The sequence below is a fragment of the Microtus oregoni genome, unplaced genomic scaffold (assembly GCF_018167655.1).
Source record: "Microtus oregoni isolate MIOR12 unplaced genomic scaffold, Mior012 000012F_ref0000307, whole genome shotgun sequence".
NCBI lineage: Eukaryota > Metazoa > Chordata > Mammalia > Rodentia > Cricetidae > Microtus > Microtus oregoni.
In genome coordinates this window covers 34623846-34642062 of record NW_024543071.1, presented here as the reverse complement: position 1 = coordinate 34642062, position 18217 = coordinate 34623846, and the positions used below count along the sequence as shown (strand labels likewise).

General features: G+C 44.3%; 1 protein-coding gene across 1 annotated transcript in view; it reads left to right on the top strand.

Moving 5' to 3' along the window:
- Dock8 (dedicator of cytokinesis 8) overlaps positions 1-18217 on the top strand; it is a 194200-nt gene that overhangs the window by 134074 nt on the left and 41909 nt on the right. The window contains exons 25-29 of the mRNA XM_041661501.1: positions 4620-4769; positions 6963-7076; positions 11270-11425; positions 13243-13382; positions 17406-17575. Coding sequence (XP_041517435.1) covers positions 4620-4769; positions 6963-7076; positions 11270-11425; positions 13243-13382; positions 17406-17575 — 730 coding nt within the window. The remainder of the gene's footprint in view (positions 1-4619; positions 4770-6962; positions 7077-11269; positions 11426-13242; positions 13383-17405; positions 17576-18217) is intronic.

Genomic DNA, 18217 nt, shown 5'->3' with positions numbered 1-18217 from the left:
CCCAAACACACTTCACCCGAGCACACTTCACCCGAGCACACTTCACCCGAGCGCACTTCACCCAAGCACACGTCACCCGAACACACGTCACCCGAACACACGTCACCCGAACACACTTCACCCGAACACACTTCACCCTAGCACACTTCACCCAAACACACGTCACCCGAACACACTTCACCTGAACACACTTCACCTGAACACACGTCACCTAACTACTCCTGGACCTTAGGCAGCACTTGTTGAGAAAGAACCCAAGTTCCTGGGGCACTGACTCATGCCCAACTATGTGAGGGTTCCAGTAGCAACTCTGCAGGCTCTTGAACCCCTGTGAGACCCTTGCTTATCCCCACAGCACACACCAGAGCTAGAAAGATTGGCCAGCCAGGGACAGGTAGAACCTCTTTCTCTAATGCTCAGGTCCATGTTGTTTCTATTCACTATTTTGCCTCTTTGAGAAGCTTGGAGTTTCGAGACATCTTCTCCGTCCATCGTACTGACTGACAATGGGTTAGCCCATCCTGTTCAGGAGTCCCCGTTAGTATGTGTGATGGTGGTTATTTGGTTATTTGGTTCCCCGTTATTGTGAGTTCACCTTGAGGATCTTATAGCTCCATCTGAAAGGCAAGTTTGTATAAGGTGTAAGAACGACTCTGTCCTCCACATAATCCCAGTAGCAGCTGGCACCCCTGAAAAAGAAAAAATAACAATATCCAATGTAAATTTAGCATCTTACTGTATGTATGCCAGGCACTGATTTAAATATTGTCTTGTTTAATCTTCAAGTAGCCTTGAGTCGGGGTCCTTATGATTCTGAGTTCACAGGTAGGGGAAGAGTGGCAGCCGGAGAGGAACCTCTAGGCTGTCTAGGGCTTTGCCGGTACTGCTTCATTGCCCATAACTACAAAGGGATAAGAATCACAGAAAGGGTGAACATTGCTTCTTGATCTGGCATAGTTCTTACTAAGACTCGTTTGGCCCAAGACAAAGTGACATCTGCAATGAATACCCCCCTCTTACCTCTAGGACCCCCTTGTGAGACACAGGTGACATAATTTAGAAAAGCTCGCATGGATCAAAGCACTTTGGTGGGGTTGGTCAAAATGCAGACCCACCAAGACAGCAGCTACGCTGGGCTCTACAGACTGTAGCCACTCTGTCAGGGTCTCAGCAGCTGAGAAGCGTTTATCAAAGGCCTCTCCCCAGGGTGTCTGCAGTGTTACAGGGGCCAATAGACCGACTGGTGAGGCACCCAGGGTGCAGCAGAAATAAATAAATCCTTTATTTATCTAGCTGCCTCCTTCTAAAGGACCACGGGGGGGGGGGGCATTGAGCAGTTGGGGCATTGAAAAATCTAGAGGCAGAGAAGGGGGTCCACTTGATAGGACCACCCTGTGGCAGTAGGAGTGACAAATGGCCAGATCTTTCACCAGAGATTCCAGGCTACAGCCTCCCATTCACCAAAGGGAGGAAAGGGAAGTGAACAGACACCTAAACAGTCACAGATGGAGAAGAGCAAGAAGCCACGTGGGGGCTGTGGTCGAGGACCTGGAAGGAACATGGATCTCAGACCTAGACGGTACTCTGAATCCTCCAGGCATTGCTGCACGCTTACCTGGCCGATGCTCTCGGAAAGCGTGAAAAGAAGAACAATCCCCTAGGGCTTAGGCGGCGGAGAAGCAGTTTGACACCTCCAGCTGTGCTGGCCACCAGGTGCTAATGAACAATAACCTTGTCACAGGAGCCAGTACACTTAGTTCTGGTGCATCTCACGCTTTATAATGAATGAGCCCCTGTGTGACTAGAAGTCACTGATTCCGCCCTTGGAGGCCTGGAGGAGGTAACTAGGTGACCCAGTTCCTCTGGGCATGTCATTCTGCACGAGGGGTTTCTGAAAGGTATCCATTCTCAGAATGGGCCACAGAGACGAGTGTGGGAGAAATTGTTTTTCTACCTCTCCAAACCCTACAAGTGATGGGTTGAGCCCCACTGATGTTTCTGCTGGATTCTTCTGTGGAAAGCCAGGGATTCAAGAGCTGGCAGGTTGCTAGCAGTCTGGACAGAGGCCATCAGAGGGAAGTATGGCATTGTGGGAATTATTTATTTGGTTGTGGGATGGCCAAACTCAGCAGGCAGGAGCTGAAAGCAACAATGAATTCTGCAGCCTGGCGCTAGGGTGGGTTAGCCAGCAGAGGATCAGGATTGGGGTCACCTGCACAAAGAAGCCTTGTCCTCCCTGGCCACTGGCTGGGAGTGTAGTGAGAGAGATACTTTTTTTGAACAACAACAACAAAAAGATGGTGCTCTATTCTCACCCCTCATTCAGGTTCTCTCACCATGTGGGTGTGGATCTTTGGGAACATGGATGTTTCTATGTCTGTGTGTCCTGGGTTAGACAGTACCCTCGGGTTAGAAGAGAGCCATGTTCTTCCATTGGGTTTGATGTGCCTAGGTCTGTGTGTGCTAGCTAGGGCATTATGTGAACCATGGAGCAGAAAACTGCTCTGTCCTTCCCTCTTGCATAGCCCTCTCTGGCTTGTGCCTTGTTTGTCTAGGTCTTGACAGGTTTATGTCAAGAAAAGAGAAGCAGACTCTGCCATTCCTGTATGAAAGGCCCCGTGTTGTTTTTCAGTGTGGAAGTCAACTTCCAAGACTCCAGATGGGGCAAATGTGGGTGGATCAGCTTCCAAGGGAATCACTTTTCTGTTGTTGGTTTTTTGGTTTTGTTTTTATTTATTCATTTCCTTGCTTTTTGATTGGCTGATGTTGTTTCTGCTTGCTTGCTTGCTTGCTTGCTTGCTTTGAGGCAGGGTCAGGCTGTATACCCCTAGCTGACTGGAACTTCCTATGTAGACCAGTCACACCTTAGACTGGTAATAATTCTGCAGCCACTTCTTGAGTGCTGGGATTGCAGGTGGGTGCCACCAGGCCTGGCAGATAGTTGCTTTTTTTACCACTATGCTCTGACCAGCCTGTACAAATTCATGAGCATTATTTCAGAATGTCGGCCCACGGCCACGAGAAGTCCCATAGCTTGATAGAGAGAAATCGGATAGTTTGTCTTATTCTGTGGCAAAATATCCGGAGAAAAACAAGGAAGGAGGGGTTGTTTTAGCTCCCAGTTCAAGGCTCCAGTCCGTCATGGGAAGGTCATGGTGGCGGAGCCTGAGGCCTCCGCTGTCAGGAAGTAGAGTTATGAACACTTTGTTCCCCTCCCTTTCCTCATTTTGCTCAGCCTGGAGACCAGCCATGGAATAGTGCCGCTCACAGTCCGCAGGGCTTCCAACTCCAGTTCACCTAGTCATGCCCGAGGCTTATCTCAGGGAGATTTTTGATCCCGTCAAGTTGACAGTCAGCAATAACCACCACCCCAATCTTTCCAGTCAGACTGTCCAAATAGCTCTCAGCAAACTCACCCAACTGTAAGACTTAAATTCTGATGATGACAAAGAAATATATTGACCCTAGGACCTCCTGGCCCAGAAAGAACCCCAAAATTCTACATGATCTAGATTTTAATATATAGTAGGCATTAAAGTAGTAGTATACTAGTTATCAAGTGATTAGTTGATTAGCTGACTGTAGTTAGGCTTAATGAACTTAAAACACAATTTTCCCTTAGAAGCAGAACAAAAATGGACCTTGTAATGAGATATGTCTCAAAAACATATATTTATATCCTCCAGAGGCAGTGTCCTACATAAAGATTAAATTTCTAGATTCCCAACAAAATCCTGACCAGCACTTACTATAGTTTAAATTTTAATTTCTAGGAGCAGAAATTAACTTGATGTGAACTCTAGAATTGCTTCTGGAAAACAGTTGTTTGATTTTATTTTTTTTTATTTATTTATTTTTTTTTGGTGTGCATCAGATTTTATCTGGAGAATTTGTTAAAAACTGAGACAGCTAGGTGTACTCTGCAAAGTTTGGCTCCTGTATCCCTAGAATTGATCTTAAATTTTGTATTACTAAAAATGTTCACAGGTTATTCCAGAGCTATGTGTTTAAGAGGACACATAGACACATAGACACAAAGACAGAATTCAAATAACTTCACATAATAAACTTATCTCAATATTTGTGTGCAGCAAAATTCTATGTGTTTTTAAACAGTACAGAAGTTCTTTGGTTTTAAACTCAATATGGGAGGGGCATTTCCCCTTGTTCTCCTCACTGTAGTTTCAGGAAAGGCAAAGTCTTTGTATCCAGACAGCGTTATAAAATAGTTCCTTTGCTTGTCTTCTGTAATGTACCATAACAGCCTGCACGGTTCCCGGAACTCAGCCTCACGCTGTCTTCCAGGACGTAGTCTGTTGGGGATGGGGTGTCTTCTGACACTGGGCCTAAACTGCTAAGCTGCAGGTTTTGCCAGCAGCGTGAAAGGAGCCCCGAAGAAGGGGTCAAGAAGAGGACACTGTGCCCACCTCCAGGCACCATGGCAACTGTTCTGTGTGTCAGAAGCATTTTGTGGTTCAGAGCCAGCTCGGGCGCCACCAGCACCACTAAAGTATGAGAAAGTCCATTGTGAAAGAGATTTCCTTTAAGCCGTTCCCCGTCTGCATGTTGTACAAGCAGGTCACCAGTCTCCGTGCTGACATTGTCCCCTTCCTCTATAGGTGAAAAGCATGGCGCAGTATGTGCATAACCTGGACAAACGCGATAGTTTCCGGAGGACTCGCTTTTCTGACCGCTTCAAAGATGACATAACCACCATTGTTAATGTGGTCACCTCAGAGATCGCAGCCCTTTTAGTGAAACCTCAGAAGGTAACTGCGTGTCTTCACTTTCTAAATTGGTTCCTGTAAACGTGTCTCTTTAATAAGTAGAAAAAAAAATAAGCCTCATTGGAAAACAGTAGTTAAAATATAAGAATGGTTAAAACATGCTGGACCAGCCCCTGAGGTGTAGCTGGGGATAACAAGGAAATTACAGTGTGGTTTATTATTTAAATGGTTTTTCCAGGGAAGATACTCTTTCTCTCGGGAGGTACAGTCTGAAGTATTATGAAGTAAATAGGAATGGTATTTACCACCTACTTGAAACGGGTTTCGAAAAATATTTTTTTTATGTAGAAAGAATGATAATAATGCAAAGTTTGCAAAATGTCAGGTGTCTGTCAGTGATGTGGTATGATTCCTGTGCCTGTCTATAACTTGAAATCATTTCACAATTAAAGTGTGTGTGTGTGTGTGTGTGTGTGTGTGTGTGTGAACTTAACAGGCCAGCGAGGTGGCTCACGGGGTAAAGGTACTCAGTGTGAAGTCTGATGACCTAAGTTCCATCCCCAAAACCTACCTGGTGAAGGTGGAGAACTGTTGGAAGGAGCTTCTTTTTTGTCCCAGCCAGCCAGAACCAAAATAATCACACAGAAACTGTATTAATTAAATCACTGCTTGGCCCATTAGCTCTAACTTCTTATTGGCTAACTCTTACATATTAATTTAACCCGTTTCTATTAATCTGTATATTGTCACGTGACTGTTGATGTGGGAGACCCCTCTGTGTGCTGTGATTGCCATTGGACCTATAGCAGCAAGGCAGATCTTAGGTAGACAGGGAAAGCTAGGCTGAATGCTGGAAGAAAGAAGGGCGGAGTCAGAGAAAAGCCATGGAGCCTCTTCCTGAGACAAACACTGGGAACTTTAGCTGGTAAGACACAGCCACGTGGCAATATATGGAATAATAGAGATGGGTTAGTTTAGGATATGAGTTTAGCCAGAAATACACTTAAGCTATTAGCCAAAAAGTATTGCAAATAATATGGTTTTCTGAGTGGTTATTTCGTGGCTGGGTGGCCAGGACAAACAAGCCATCCTTCCCCCAACAGGTTGTGGCTTACCGGGTAAAATTCCCAGTGTCTGTCTCTGGAGGTTGCATGGCTTCTCTATGACCCTACCCTCTTTCTCCCATCATACAGCCTATCTTTTCCCACCTAGTTCTGTTCTGCCCTTGCCATAGGCTCAAAGCAGTTCTTTATTCGTTAACCAATAAAAGCAACACATAGACAGAAGGACCTCCCACACCAGAGAACTGCCTCCTGTCCATTGTCTCCTGACCTCCACAGATGTACCATAGCTCACACTTACCACCGCCACACAGATAACAAATGTAATTCAGACAGGGCTTCACTATGTAGTGCTGGCTGTCCTGGAACTCACTATGTAAAAATCTTATAACTAAGAACACTGAGAAATAATAAACAAATAAAACTGAAAAAATAAAAACAAAATAGCCTGGCCACAATTCTTGAAAGAATTCACCTTCCCAAGTGTGACTCTGACATCTTTCAGGCTGAGAACCCTGCCTAATTGGAAACGAAAATATTCTTACACCTTTTTTATCCTGCTTGAATTTTATGTAATAGTCCTTGCAAATTAAGAATATTTCTTCAGGGGACTGGAGGAATGGCTCAGCAGTTATGAGTACTTGCTGGTCTTGCAGAGAAGACCCAAGTGCGGTCCCAAAAAAAAACCCAAGTGATGGCTCACAGAATACTCATTCACATAAAATGAAATAAATAAATCTGAAAAATGTTTTAAATCTGTTTCTGTGAAGGCGGTGAATGCAATTCACGTTAGCTTACACACTCTGCTCCCACCAAGAAAAAAAAATTAGCCAGGTAACATGGCAAATGTTAATATTCCCTGAGTTTAGGAAGCAGAGACAAGAAGATCAGGAGTTCAAGGCCAGCCTGGGATAGATAGCAAGACTCCATGTTAGTAGGCCAGAACAATAAAAACTAAAATTTTATAGCCTAAAATAGGGTTGGTTATATACTTATAATTATACCTGTACAAAACAAGTGGGAAAAAAATACATCTTTATGTTCAGTGTCACCCAGAAAGGGTGATGGGCTGATTTAATAGGATCTCCCTCTCCCAGAGTCCACACCAGGGATCTGAGAGTTCCTGTCCAGGATCAAACAGTGTGATGTGTGTGCTTCTGTGCTCATTTTACAGGAAAGCGAGCAGGCGGAAAAGATCAACATCAGCCTGGCGTTCTTCTTGTATGACCTTCTCTCGCTCATGGACAGGGGCTTCGTCTTCAACCTCATCAAGCATTACTGCAACCAGGTGAGTGCCCCTTGGAACTGCCAGTCCAGCCCCTCCTCCCTGTCACTACTGGCGCTCCCTTCAGTGTGACCCCACACATCTTGGACTTGCACCCAGTCTGTGCAGTGTACAGACCACACGCAATCCCCCGGAGTCCGGGTGTGTGGATCAAAGCAGCCAACAGGTCAATGGCAGGAAACTGAACGTTTCTTAGCAACATGATTTCTCCCAGTTAACATTTAAGAGAAATGACAGTACTCTGCGTTTAATCTTTGGCCAGAGCATTCAAGGTTTGGGACTGGGAAGTTGCTCCATATATAAAGTGCTTGCTGTTTCAAGCATGAGGACCTGAGTTCGAGACCCAGCACCTACCTAAAAACTGGCCATGGATATGTCTTAACCTCTGTGTTCCTGGAGTCAGATTGGAAGTGGAGATAAGCAGAGATAGGCAGATCCCTGGGGCCTGCTGGAAGAAAACAACTGACATCTACTCATAGCCTGTACATGCACGCGCGGGCACACACACACACACACACACACACACACAGGAAAGAAAGATAAGGTTTCTTTTCACTTATTAGGATTATTAGTTAAATTGTGGTTGTGGGTTTCTAATGTTACAAAACCAAACAGCTCAGAGATTGAATTCCCAGGAGCATGAAGCACGTATTTTGTAATACAACACAGCCTATCAGCATTAACTCTTCTCCAGAGGTTGTTGTTCTGAGACAGGATCTCACTGTGTAGTACCGGCTGTCCTGGAACTCTGTAGACCTATCAGCATTAACTCTTCTCCAGAGGTTGTTGTTCTGAGACAGGATCTCACTGTGTAGTACTGGCTGTCCTGGAACTCTGAAGACCTATCAGCATTAACTCTTCTCCAGAGGTTGTTGTTCTGAGACAGGATCTCACTGTGTAGTACCGGCTGTCCTGGAACTCTGTAGACCAACCAGGCTGGCCTCAAACTCACCGAGGTGAGCCTACCTCTGTCTCCTGAGTGGGATTAAAGATGTGCACCGCCACACCCAGCTTTCTCCCCGAAGGTTTGGGTGTAACTCTTGGATGTCCCCTTCAGAATGTCCTGGTAATAAGAATATAAACCGCAGTTATGGCTGCTACTTCTCTTCTTCCATATTTCTTCTCTTCACCGTGTCTGCTGCTTTTCACACAGCCTTCACCACTGTCCCCGTTTCAAGTTGGCATCATCACCACCATCACTCTCAATAGTACCAGCTCTGAATCTCTGCTTCTATGGCTGTCCTTTCTTTGTCTGGAAAATGCAAGGGTTCTCCTCTGTGGAGCTTTGAGGGATCTGACACCTTATCCAGGAGAAAAGTATGACCAGAAGAAACAGTGACACAGGATCTTCCCTGGGCTGGCCCCATGAAAGAAAAGCCCTTCCCAGTGAGACCCTCCAGAGACCTCCAATGAGGGGCCACCCGCTCTCCAGGGGAGTCAGGAACATCTATAGAAGAGTGGCCGGAGCTCAGCCTTGGTTGGGGGCTGGTGATAGGTGAGGTTGCTTCATAGCGCAATGGGGAGTCTGAGTCAGAGAACTGGAGAGGCTGTAGGTGCCTAGTGACCACAAGGCTCTCTCTACCTTCCCAGTGGGCAGCAGCTGTGCAGTGGGGACCCAGGCGCTCCGCAAAGTAGGTGTTGAGGGCTGGAAATCTGTCTGAGCTTGAGCTGCTCCTGACAGCTTGGTTGAGAGCCTCGCCTTTAAGAGCTGAGTCATTTCTGCAGCCCGTTGAGATGCTCTTGAGAAAGAAATCCAGGAGGACGGCTGTCACCGCTGTCACTGTAGACCCATTGCTGTTGCTCAGTTTCACACAGCAAGTGTGTAGCAGCCACACGGAGGTCTGTCAGGTTCTGGACTTGGGACTCCTAATGTGCTGAGCTGTACAGTGAGCACTTGGCAGACGCTGGTGGTGCCTACATAATTGAAAACACTTAATAAATGGCTCATTAGTCCATCATAAATTCTGATTAAAACTATCAAGTGCTAACTTTAATCCCAGCATTCACAGAAGTAGAGGCGTGTAGATCTCTGTGAGTTCAAGGCCAGCCTGGTCTATGTAATGAGTTTCAGGATAGTCAAGGCTACATAGTGGAACCTTGTCTCAAAAAGAAAAATCCTTCCTATCAAGTTATCTCTTCTTAACTGGAAACTGTAAAGTGTATTATATCTAACAACAGGGTTAGCATTCTAGCAACATTATTAAATAATTTAGCTGCAATGCTTTTAAGTATTAAATTATGTATCAAACAGCTAATGTGCATTTGAGATTACAAATAAGGCATATTTTAAAGATATATTAATAATTTCTTAACTTGAAGATTTTTTATTTGTGGAGTTAAAATAGTTTGAATTTCTTTCTCTAAGTTTTCTCGTGGTCTTCTACTACATAAATGCATTATTTTATAATTAAAAATAAAAATTGTTTTAATGCTTTCAGAAATTTATTTTAAAATTTATGGATAAATTAATATTTGTATTAAGAAATTATTTGACCCACAATACTTTTTATGTTTCATTAGGGTATTTTTTTCAAATATCTGAAAGTTGAAGACATTTCTGTCCTAATTAAAGAAAATGATCTGTTTTCAAACTTTCTTGGGGAGTCTACTCATAAACTTCCATGCCCTAAAAATTTGAAGATTAATCCAAACTGACAACTTTTAGGATGGTCAAGAAAAGATAGCCCTGCTGAGAGATAGTGGCACACACCTTCAATCCTAGCATTCAGGAAGCTGAGGCAGGTGGATCTCTGTGAGTGCAAGGCCAGCCTGCTCTACACAACAAGCTCCAGGACTGTTATATAAAGAAACCCTGTCTTGAAAAGGAAAAAAAAAATAACTGATTTTAATGAGTCCTTTAAATACTATGGAGATTTTGGTAATAAATATTTATCATAAACATTGATGATTTAAAAATTCTTTCAATAAAATATGAAATGCTGGGGCCTGAAGAGATGGCTCAGTGGTTAAGAGTACTGACTGCTCTTCCAGAGGACCCAGGTTCAATTCCCAGCACCCACATGGCAGCTCACAACTGTCTGAAGATCCAGTTGCAGGGGACCTGACACCTTCACACTAATGCACATAAAATAAAGTTAAATAAACAATAAAAAATATTTTAAAAAATATGAAATTCTCATTGTCTAAATCCACACAGGGCATGGGAGATCAACGTTGACATATTTGTCAACATATTTTCATAAAAGTAAATTCTAAATTACCAAGAGTTGTTTCATTTTATTCTGTTTCTCATACTTTTTCAAATCATTAATGGGAATTATGCTTACATATTAGAAATTCCCTTAAGTGTCCAAAAACCTATTTGAGGCTTATTTCAAATGATTAAATGTGTAAAAATTCAAGATGGGTGTGTGCTTGTTTGGCAGATGTATGTTAGTTCTAAGGAAGTATGCATATAACTTAGAGTTGACACAGAGATGGTCCCTGGCTTATTTACATAATACCCCTTTCCCAGCCGAACTTCATCAACCCCTGAGTTTCCTAAAGGATGCCCTAGATAAGAAGAAAATCCTAAGGAAGCACCCACATCTTTCACCCGTTACTGCCTGCACCTGTGGCAGTTCCCACCAGCGTAAAGAGCAGTGAATTCTTCAGCCCACTAGGCTCCAGGGCACTGTTTGCATATCAAATGCAGGTCCATCTATTTCCAAAGCTTTAAGATGGATGTGGGGAAAGGTGACCCCAAAACAACAGGGCATGGATAGCTGTGCAGAATGGACCATTTTTCTTTCAAAACGGAACTAAAGCCATCCACAGCACATAGCACACATTGGGCGCCATTTGTAGAAGGAGCTGTGATCCTTCTTCAACTGTTATTTGGTCACTTTATAGTGGCAGTGTTTAGTTTAGCCTCTGCGACACAGTAGAGTTGTCGGATGATGTGTTCCGTGGCTGTGCTGAAGACATACATATGTCAAGCTTATTGTCTACACAGGTTTGCCATGGCGTTGATTAGACACTGTGAGGATGGGACAAGCGTTCTCATTTGGGGCTGCTGTTCAGAAGAGTAGTAATTGAAAGCTGGCTGGGCTCCCAGAATGGCATCTGTTGCTCTGTCAGATCAACCTTTACTCAATTCGATGTCTTATAGCACAGAAAAAGATGTTAATGTCCGTTAAACTCAGCTCTGGTTATCCTAGACTAAGTGTTTCTTTCCTCTGTGTATTTCCCTCCAGCTGTCAGCCAAGCTTAATACCCTTCCAACGCTCATTTCCATGCGACTGGAGTTCCTGAGAATCCTCTGTAGCCATGAGCATTACCTCAACCTGAACCTCCTCTTCATGAATACAGATACTGCCCCAGCATCTCCCTGTCCTTCCATATCCTCCCAGGTAATCCACCACCTGAAGGCAAGAGTCAAGCTATTTTGTTAATTAGCTTATTAATTAGTTCAATCATGCATCTCCTATAAATGTTGGTCTTACTACTTAGAGGAAAAAAAAATTAAGCTATTTAAACCAGATCAGTTGATGTAGATATGGGCGATAGGCTACCCTGAAGCTGTGGCATCTGAAATGATGGCTTACAAATCAAGTAGTTTGACTCAGGGGTCCCTAATGAGGCTGACCATATAGAAAGGAATCGGAAGCCTAGAGATTGGGGAAACTTAAGTCCTCCTTTGTCGGCATTAACCGATTATTATTAGATTTATTATGTAAATGCAGGTTTAATATATTTGCAAGTACAGGGTTTCAAAGTCAAGTGTGTTTTGTAAACTTGTCAACCTCATTTTTTGTCAAAGGCCTTAGAAAGGAAGAGGTACCGGAGGGGGAGGGGTATGAGAAGTAATGATTCCCAACATAATTTGACTGTGGCAATGACCTCACTCCCCCTCCTCCATAGGCTTCTCAAGGAATTAGTGTCCTCTAGAAAACCCTTAAGGAAATGTTATTTTACAACCAATCATGTTCTATATGTGAGAAACAAATCAGATATTTGTTAAGTATTTTCTTATCAACAAACCTCTCTGCCGATATAAATATCCCAATCAGACCAAATCAAACCAAATTAAAAGATATCCAGGATTAATTGGGTGCCTGCGCTCTCTGGTGGTCCTGGGAAACACGGGGGGGGGGGCAAAAGACCACCAGAGAGGAAAAGGGGAGACCATGTGTTTGTTCTCTAGGGGGTAGTTTAAATAGCCTGTGGGGGTGGTCTTGACCTTCCCTGGGTAGGTGTCACCATTTGGCGGGCTTTCTCAGAGGTAGAGTTTGGACTGAGGCAACTTCCAGAGTAGGGAGTTTAGAATGGAGTTTTCTGCCCAGCATTCCAAAAATGGATGCCAGGGGGCTGGAATGGAGCCCCCGACTAAATAATATTCAAAGCAACAGGCAAGATATCCCAAGATAGCATTAGATTCTATTCTGCTATATATCCTTGATTTTTAATAATAGTAGTAGTAGTAGTAAAATAGGAAGAAGTCAGCTTAGCTATCTGTTCCAGATGACGTACTCAAAGTTAGCTACGTGGCCATCATAATGTAATCCAGGACACACGTGACTTACAAGGACCAGTTCCATTATCTGTCTGCTGTAGTTTGTTCAGTGGGATGAGTCCTATGACTCCCCGTGTTGACCTTGCCCCGGGTCCTCTCCCTACATTCCTCTCCTGGCTACCCCAAGGAATTGACAGGACCCTACCCAGCAAAACGCAAGGACTTAGAGAAACATTCATTTCTGCTGCCCTTGGTGAAGGATGCCCCTGGAGTAGGAACACAGGGCAGGAATGGCCTAAGGACTGCCAGCAACATTCAGACAGTGTGCTCAGGCAACCTTTCGGAAAGGGTACTGGGGAAACAGGCCCTAGCATGGGTCTGGGTGCAGTCCTTGTTTCTCTGTCTACATTTATCTTGGGCTGCTTGTTCATCTGCATCTTTTGATATCAGGTGAGCAAGGAGAGTATTAGCTGGTTTTCTTTTCTCTTTTCCTCTTGTTTGGCTGTTCTGAGAACCCAGCAATGTTAGGCACATGCTCTCCTGTTGAGCTCTACCCCTAGCCTGGTTTCTCAATAGGCCCTGCATGATCTGCTCTTAAACTCATACTGGCCAGTCAGTGCATGCAGTATCTGGCCGGAACTCTGTAAATGCAAGCCAGGGCTGTTTTGATTCCAGTTCTTATTGCTCATCAAGCTTCTGTTTATATTTCTGCAGAACTCAAGCTCCTGCTCCAGTTTCCAGGACCAAAAGATTGCCAACATGTTTGACCTGACCCCGGAGTACCGCCAGCAGCACTTTCTCACGGGGCTCCTCTTCACAGAACTGGCTGTCGCCCTGGATGCTGAAGGTGACGGGTAAGTGTCCGACTCCTAAAGTGGAACATGAAGGGAAAAAATATTAACAATGCCTCCAGTTCTGTTGCACAGAGAAGGGCCCGCTTGTTTGTCTTGGCTGCCCAGCTAGCTTAGCCCTGAAATAACCACACAGAAATTGTATTAATTAAATCACTGCTTGGCTCAATAGTTCTAGCCTCTTATTGGCTAACTCTCACATCTTGATTTAACCCATTTCTATTAATCTGTATATCGCCACGTGGCAGTGGCTTACTGGGAAAGATTCTAACTGGCGGCATCCGCCTCAGGCAGGGGACCCATGGCTTCTCTGTGTCTCTGCTTTCTTCCTCCCAGCATTCAGTTCTGTCTTCTCCGCCTACCAAAGTTCCACCCTATCAACTAGGCCAAGGCAGTTTCTTTATTCATTAACCAATGAAAGCAACACACAAACAGAAGGAACTCGTACACCACAGTTCACCTTCTTAGGTATATAACAAGACCCCAGAATTCGACCACCTGCTAGTTCCAAGAATGAGCACACCTGTCTTGATGATACCTGTGGAGTATAGTAGGACAAGGGGATTATAGGATTCATAAAATGACCTTGTTTTTACTGTGCTGGGAATTGAACCCAGAGCCTCACATATAGTAGGTGTGTACTCTATCACTGAGACTCATCCCCAGCCCCAAAATGGCTTTTTTGGGGGGCAGGGGGAGGATGGGTTTGAGACAGGGTTTCTCAGTGTATGTAGCCCTGGCTGTCCTGGGACTCCCTTTGTAGACCAGGCTGACCTCAAACTCAGAGTTCTACCTCTCTCTGCCTCCAGAATGCTGGGAATAAAGGGATGCACCACCAAGCCCACCTCAGAATGGTTTCTTAAAGTCCCCTGCTTGAGCAGAGTTTGCAGCGAATGCTTTGTTACTGAATTCCCTAGAGAGTTTTGCAAGAGGGTTGCTGAGGTGGACCCAGGGCCTTGCCCAGGCTCAGCATGAGCTACATCCCCAGCCCTAACAAGGCACTTTTGACAAGGTGAGCACACCGAGAGGAAATACCAAGACGCCACTTCCCAAGCTGGCAAAGGAAGTGACAGCTAATAAGAAAGCCGCTGGCCTGTGTCTAGATGATAGTTCTGTGGACAACCCTTCCCAGGTCAAGAGAGCCGCTGTGGGCACTGTTCTCGTGGATCCTCTCACTGTGCATGTACTCGAGCACCTGGGTGTACGGCAGTGTCGTGCCTTACTTGTTGGCTCACAGCTTACAGCCGTCATAGTCTTTCCAACTGAATTCCACTTTTCCCGGTAGAATTCCCTTTCCTATAACTAACATTTTCTCAGCAACAAAAGCACCCTCAGCTAGTTGCGGATAGGTCCTGAGAGAAGAAAGTTTAAAAACAGGAGAAATCACCTATCTTTATTTTCTTAATTGCTTCTTAATAAGTACCATGGCTTTAAGTGATTCCCGGAAGTATCTTTTGTGTTCGCCTTAGCAGTAATTTTCTATTTTTGTTCCACTTGGAAACAGCCCCAACATCTGTTTCTGGTCCTTGTAAAATTGTTACTGGGATATTACTGGCAATAAGGGAGTGTTTGCTCAGAGATGGTGTTAATTATGTCTGATCAGGTAGATGCCGTCTGCAAACACACCCAGAGAGGAGCTAATTAGCACCGTCAGTGTTTTGGGCAGCTCGGCCATCCGTCAGTTACTTTCCTAGAAAGCCGTCGGAAATACTGTCAGGACTGCAGTATGTGGGCTAAACCTTGGAAAATGACATCCTTTAGCACAGCTCCCAGTAATCAGTGTGTCCTTTTGCTGTCTAGGCAGTTAGAAGACTCACCCACATCTGCCTCAGCTGTAATGGCAAGGGCTTCTGGGCTGGAACTCTGTCCCCACGTAAGCAGCCACAGCTGTCCCGTAAACTCGGGTTTGTCTGTAAATGTCCGAGATTCAATAAATCCAGTGGCTTTGGAGCCTTTGGATATTGCCTCTTATCTTTGTGAGACCTTGCTCAGCCTCATTCCCGCGTCTGGAAAACTCACATCTGCCTGCTCGTGGAAGACATGAGCTTTCTCCTTAAGACCAGGAACAAATTAAACCTTCCATGTCTGTCACTGCTGTCCAGCCTCGGACTAGGCGTTCTGTCTAGGACAAAAGACAATTGAAATGAAAGACTGGGTATTCACATTGGAAAGAAATAAGACATCTCCATTCTCATACACAGGATGGTGGTTTATAGAAAATTTTAAGTCATTAATTAAAAAAAAACTCTTTGGAGTTATCACGATGGTTGCTGGGTTCAAGATCAATATAAAAATCAGTTGTAGGGGGCTGGAGAGATGGCTCAGAGGTTAAGAGCATTGCCTGCTCTTCCAAAGGTCCTGAGTTCCATTCCCAGCAACCACATGGTGGCTCACAACCATCTGTAATGAGGTCTGGTGCCCTCTTCTGGCCTGCAGGCATATACACAGACAGAATATTGTATACATAATAAATAAATAAATATTTTTTAAAAAATCAGTTGTATTTATGTATATTTGTAATGAACAGTCTGAAAAAGGAATTAAGAGAACAGTGCTATTTAAACCCCCAAAAAGAATCAAGTACTCAAGAACAGATTCAGCAAAAGCAGTATAAGGTTTGGGCACTGGAAACATCAGAACAGTGTTGCCGGAAAGAGAGCTACATGCTACACATCCCGTGTCCACGGTCAGAGCACACAATACTAGGGTGGCATTGTGCCATAAACTGACCTGTGAATTTGATGCAGTGCCTCTCAAAATTCCGGCTGACTTCACTGCAGAAATTAAGCTGTTCCTAAAATGAGTCTGGAAATTCAAGTAAACCTCTATAGCCCAAACAGTGTTTTTTTTTTTTTAAAAAAAAAATACAATTGGAAGATTCACATTCCTGATTTTAAAATTCACTACAAAGCGAAATTACTTGACTTTGTGGCTCTAAGACACAAATGGACACGTTTGTCAGTGCAACCAGATTAAGAGTAGACTGGCCTCAGACTCACAGAGATCTGCCTGCCTCTGCCCCCTGAATACTAGAATTAAAGCCATGTGCCACCATGAGCAAAAGGTTGATACAGACATTTTCCAAAGAAGGTATGGTCATAGATTATGAAAAGATGTTGATGCCAGTACGTCATTAAAACTGTGATTAAATACCACATTCTGAGTACCAGCGTGGTTGTGATGAAAAGACAGAGAAACAGAGTTATGGCTAGAGCACTTGGCTAGCATTTGCTAGGACCTAAGTTCAATCCCCAGCATTAGAGAGAGAGGGGCAAGCCAGGCCATGGTGGCTCACACCTTTAGTTCCAGCACTCAGGAAGCAGAGGCAGGTAGATCTCTGAGTTCAAGGCCAGCCTGATCTACAGAGCAAGTTCCAGGACAGCCAGGGTTACACAGAGAAAACTTGTCTCAAAAAACCAAACCAAAACAAGACCAGAGAGAGAGAAAGATGATGATGATGATGATGATGATGATGATGATGATGAAGAAGAAGGAGAAGGAGAAGGAGAAGAAGAAGAAGAAGAAGAAGAAGAAGAAGAAGAAGAAGAAGAAGATTAAAAAGACAGATAATAGAGCATTCAGACACAGCTGGCAGGAATGTAACCTGGTAAAGAAATCACTAAAGGTCAAGATGGAGTTCTGACTCCAGTGGTTTAACTGAGGGGCACGCCAAAGGGGTGCATACTTACACCCACACAAAAACCAGGAGCACTCATCATTCATGATAGTCCCAAAGTATTAGCAACTCAAACGTTCATCAGCTGATGAGGGGATAATGAGATTGTTTTCTATGCACAGCGGAATGTCACTCGGTATCGGAAAGGAATGGAGTACGCATGATACGGTGAGCTTGAAAACAGAAGGTTGAATAGACCAGGATGGTAACACAGGCAGCCTCTCTTCTACCGTGTTTTACTTGCTTCTCACACTGTCCCTGAATTGTTCAGGATCATATGGGGCACTCTTTGGCTTAAGGGCACATAGCCTCCCTCACCATAGCCTGGTTTCTCGCTGTTGTGTCAACAGAATCAGCAGAGTACAGAGAAAAGCTGTGAGTGCCATCCACAGCCTCCTGAGTTCTCACGACCTGGATCCACGGTGTCTCAAACCAGAAGTCAAAGTCAAAATCGCTGCCCTATACTTGCCCTTGGTCGGCATCATTCTGGATGCTTTGCCACAGCTCTATGACTTCACAGGTAAGGACCTGCTGTTTTCTGTCTGAGGTCAGTGAGGCCCCTGCCATATGGCCCTCACACAGAAAGCAAGCTCTCTCATCAGCGCTAGTGTGGATAGCCTGTGTGGGTGACACTTCACAGCACTGGTCACTAAAACTTTCCTGACCCCACAGGTTTTTAAAACACAGAATTACGTGTGTGTGTGTGTGTGTGTGTGTGTGTGTGTGTGTGTGTGTGTAAGAGAGAGAAACTATTTGTACGTTCATTCACTGATCTACTGGTTTCTGGTGGATGTTGTTAACTGTGCAATGAAGGATGGAATAGAAGAGAACTCGCTACTCTCTTCTGGGGTCGCTGCTCTGTTCAAATAAACACGTTCATTTTCTTTCACGGTGCATACAAAGGAGTAATTGGAACCAAAAGACTTTTTGCTTTATGCCAATCCACTGACACATAAATCATGGAGTTTTTTAATATTAGGAAATTATGCCACAGCAAAAAAAAAAAGTTTGCTTTTGTCAGCAAGAGGTCAATTCTGAGGTCAGTATCTTTTACTTAATGACAAGAAGACAGCATAAAATTTTTCAAAATTTCCCACCTCCTGGATTTATGTTCCTGTTCCAGTCTGAGCTGGAGAATATAGGCGGAAGAACACTCTTCTGG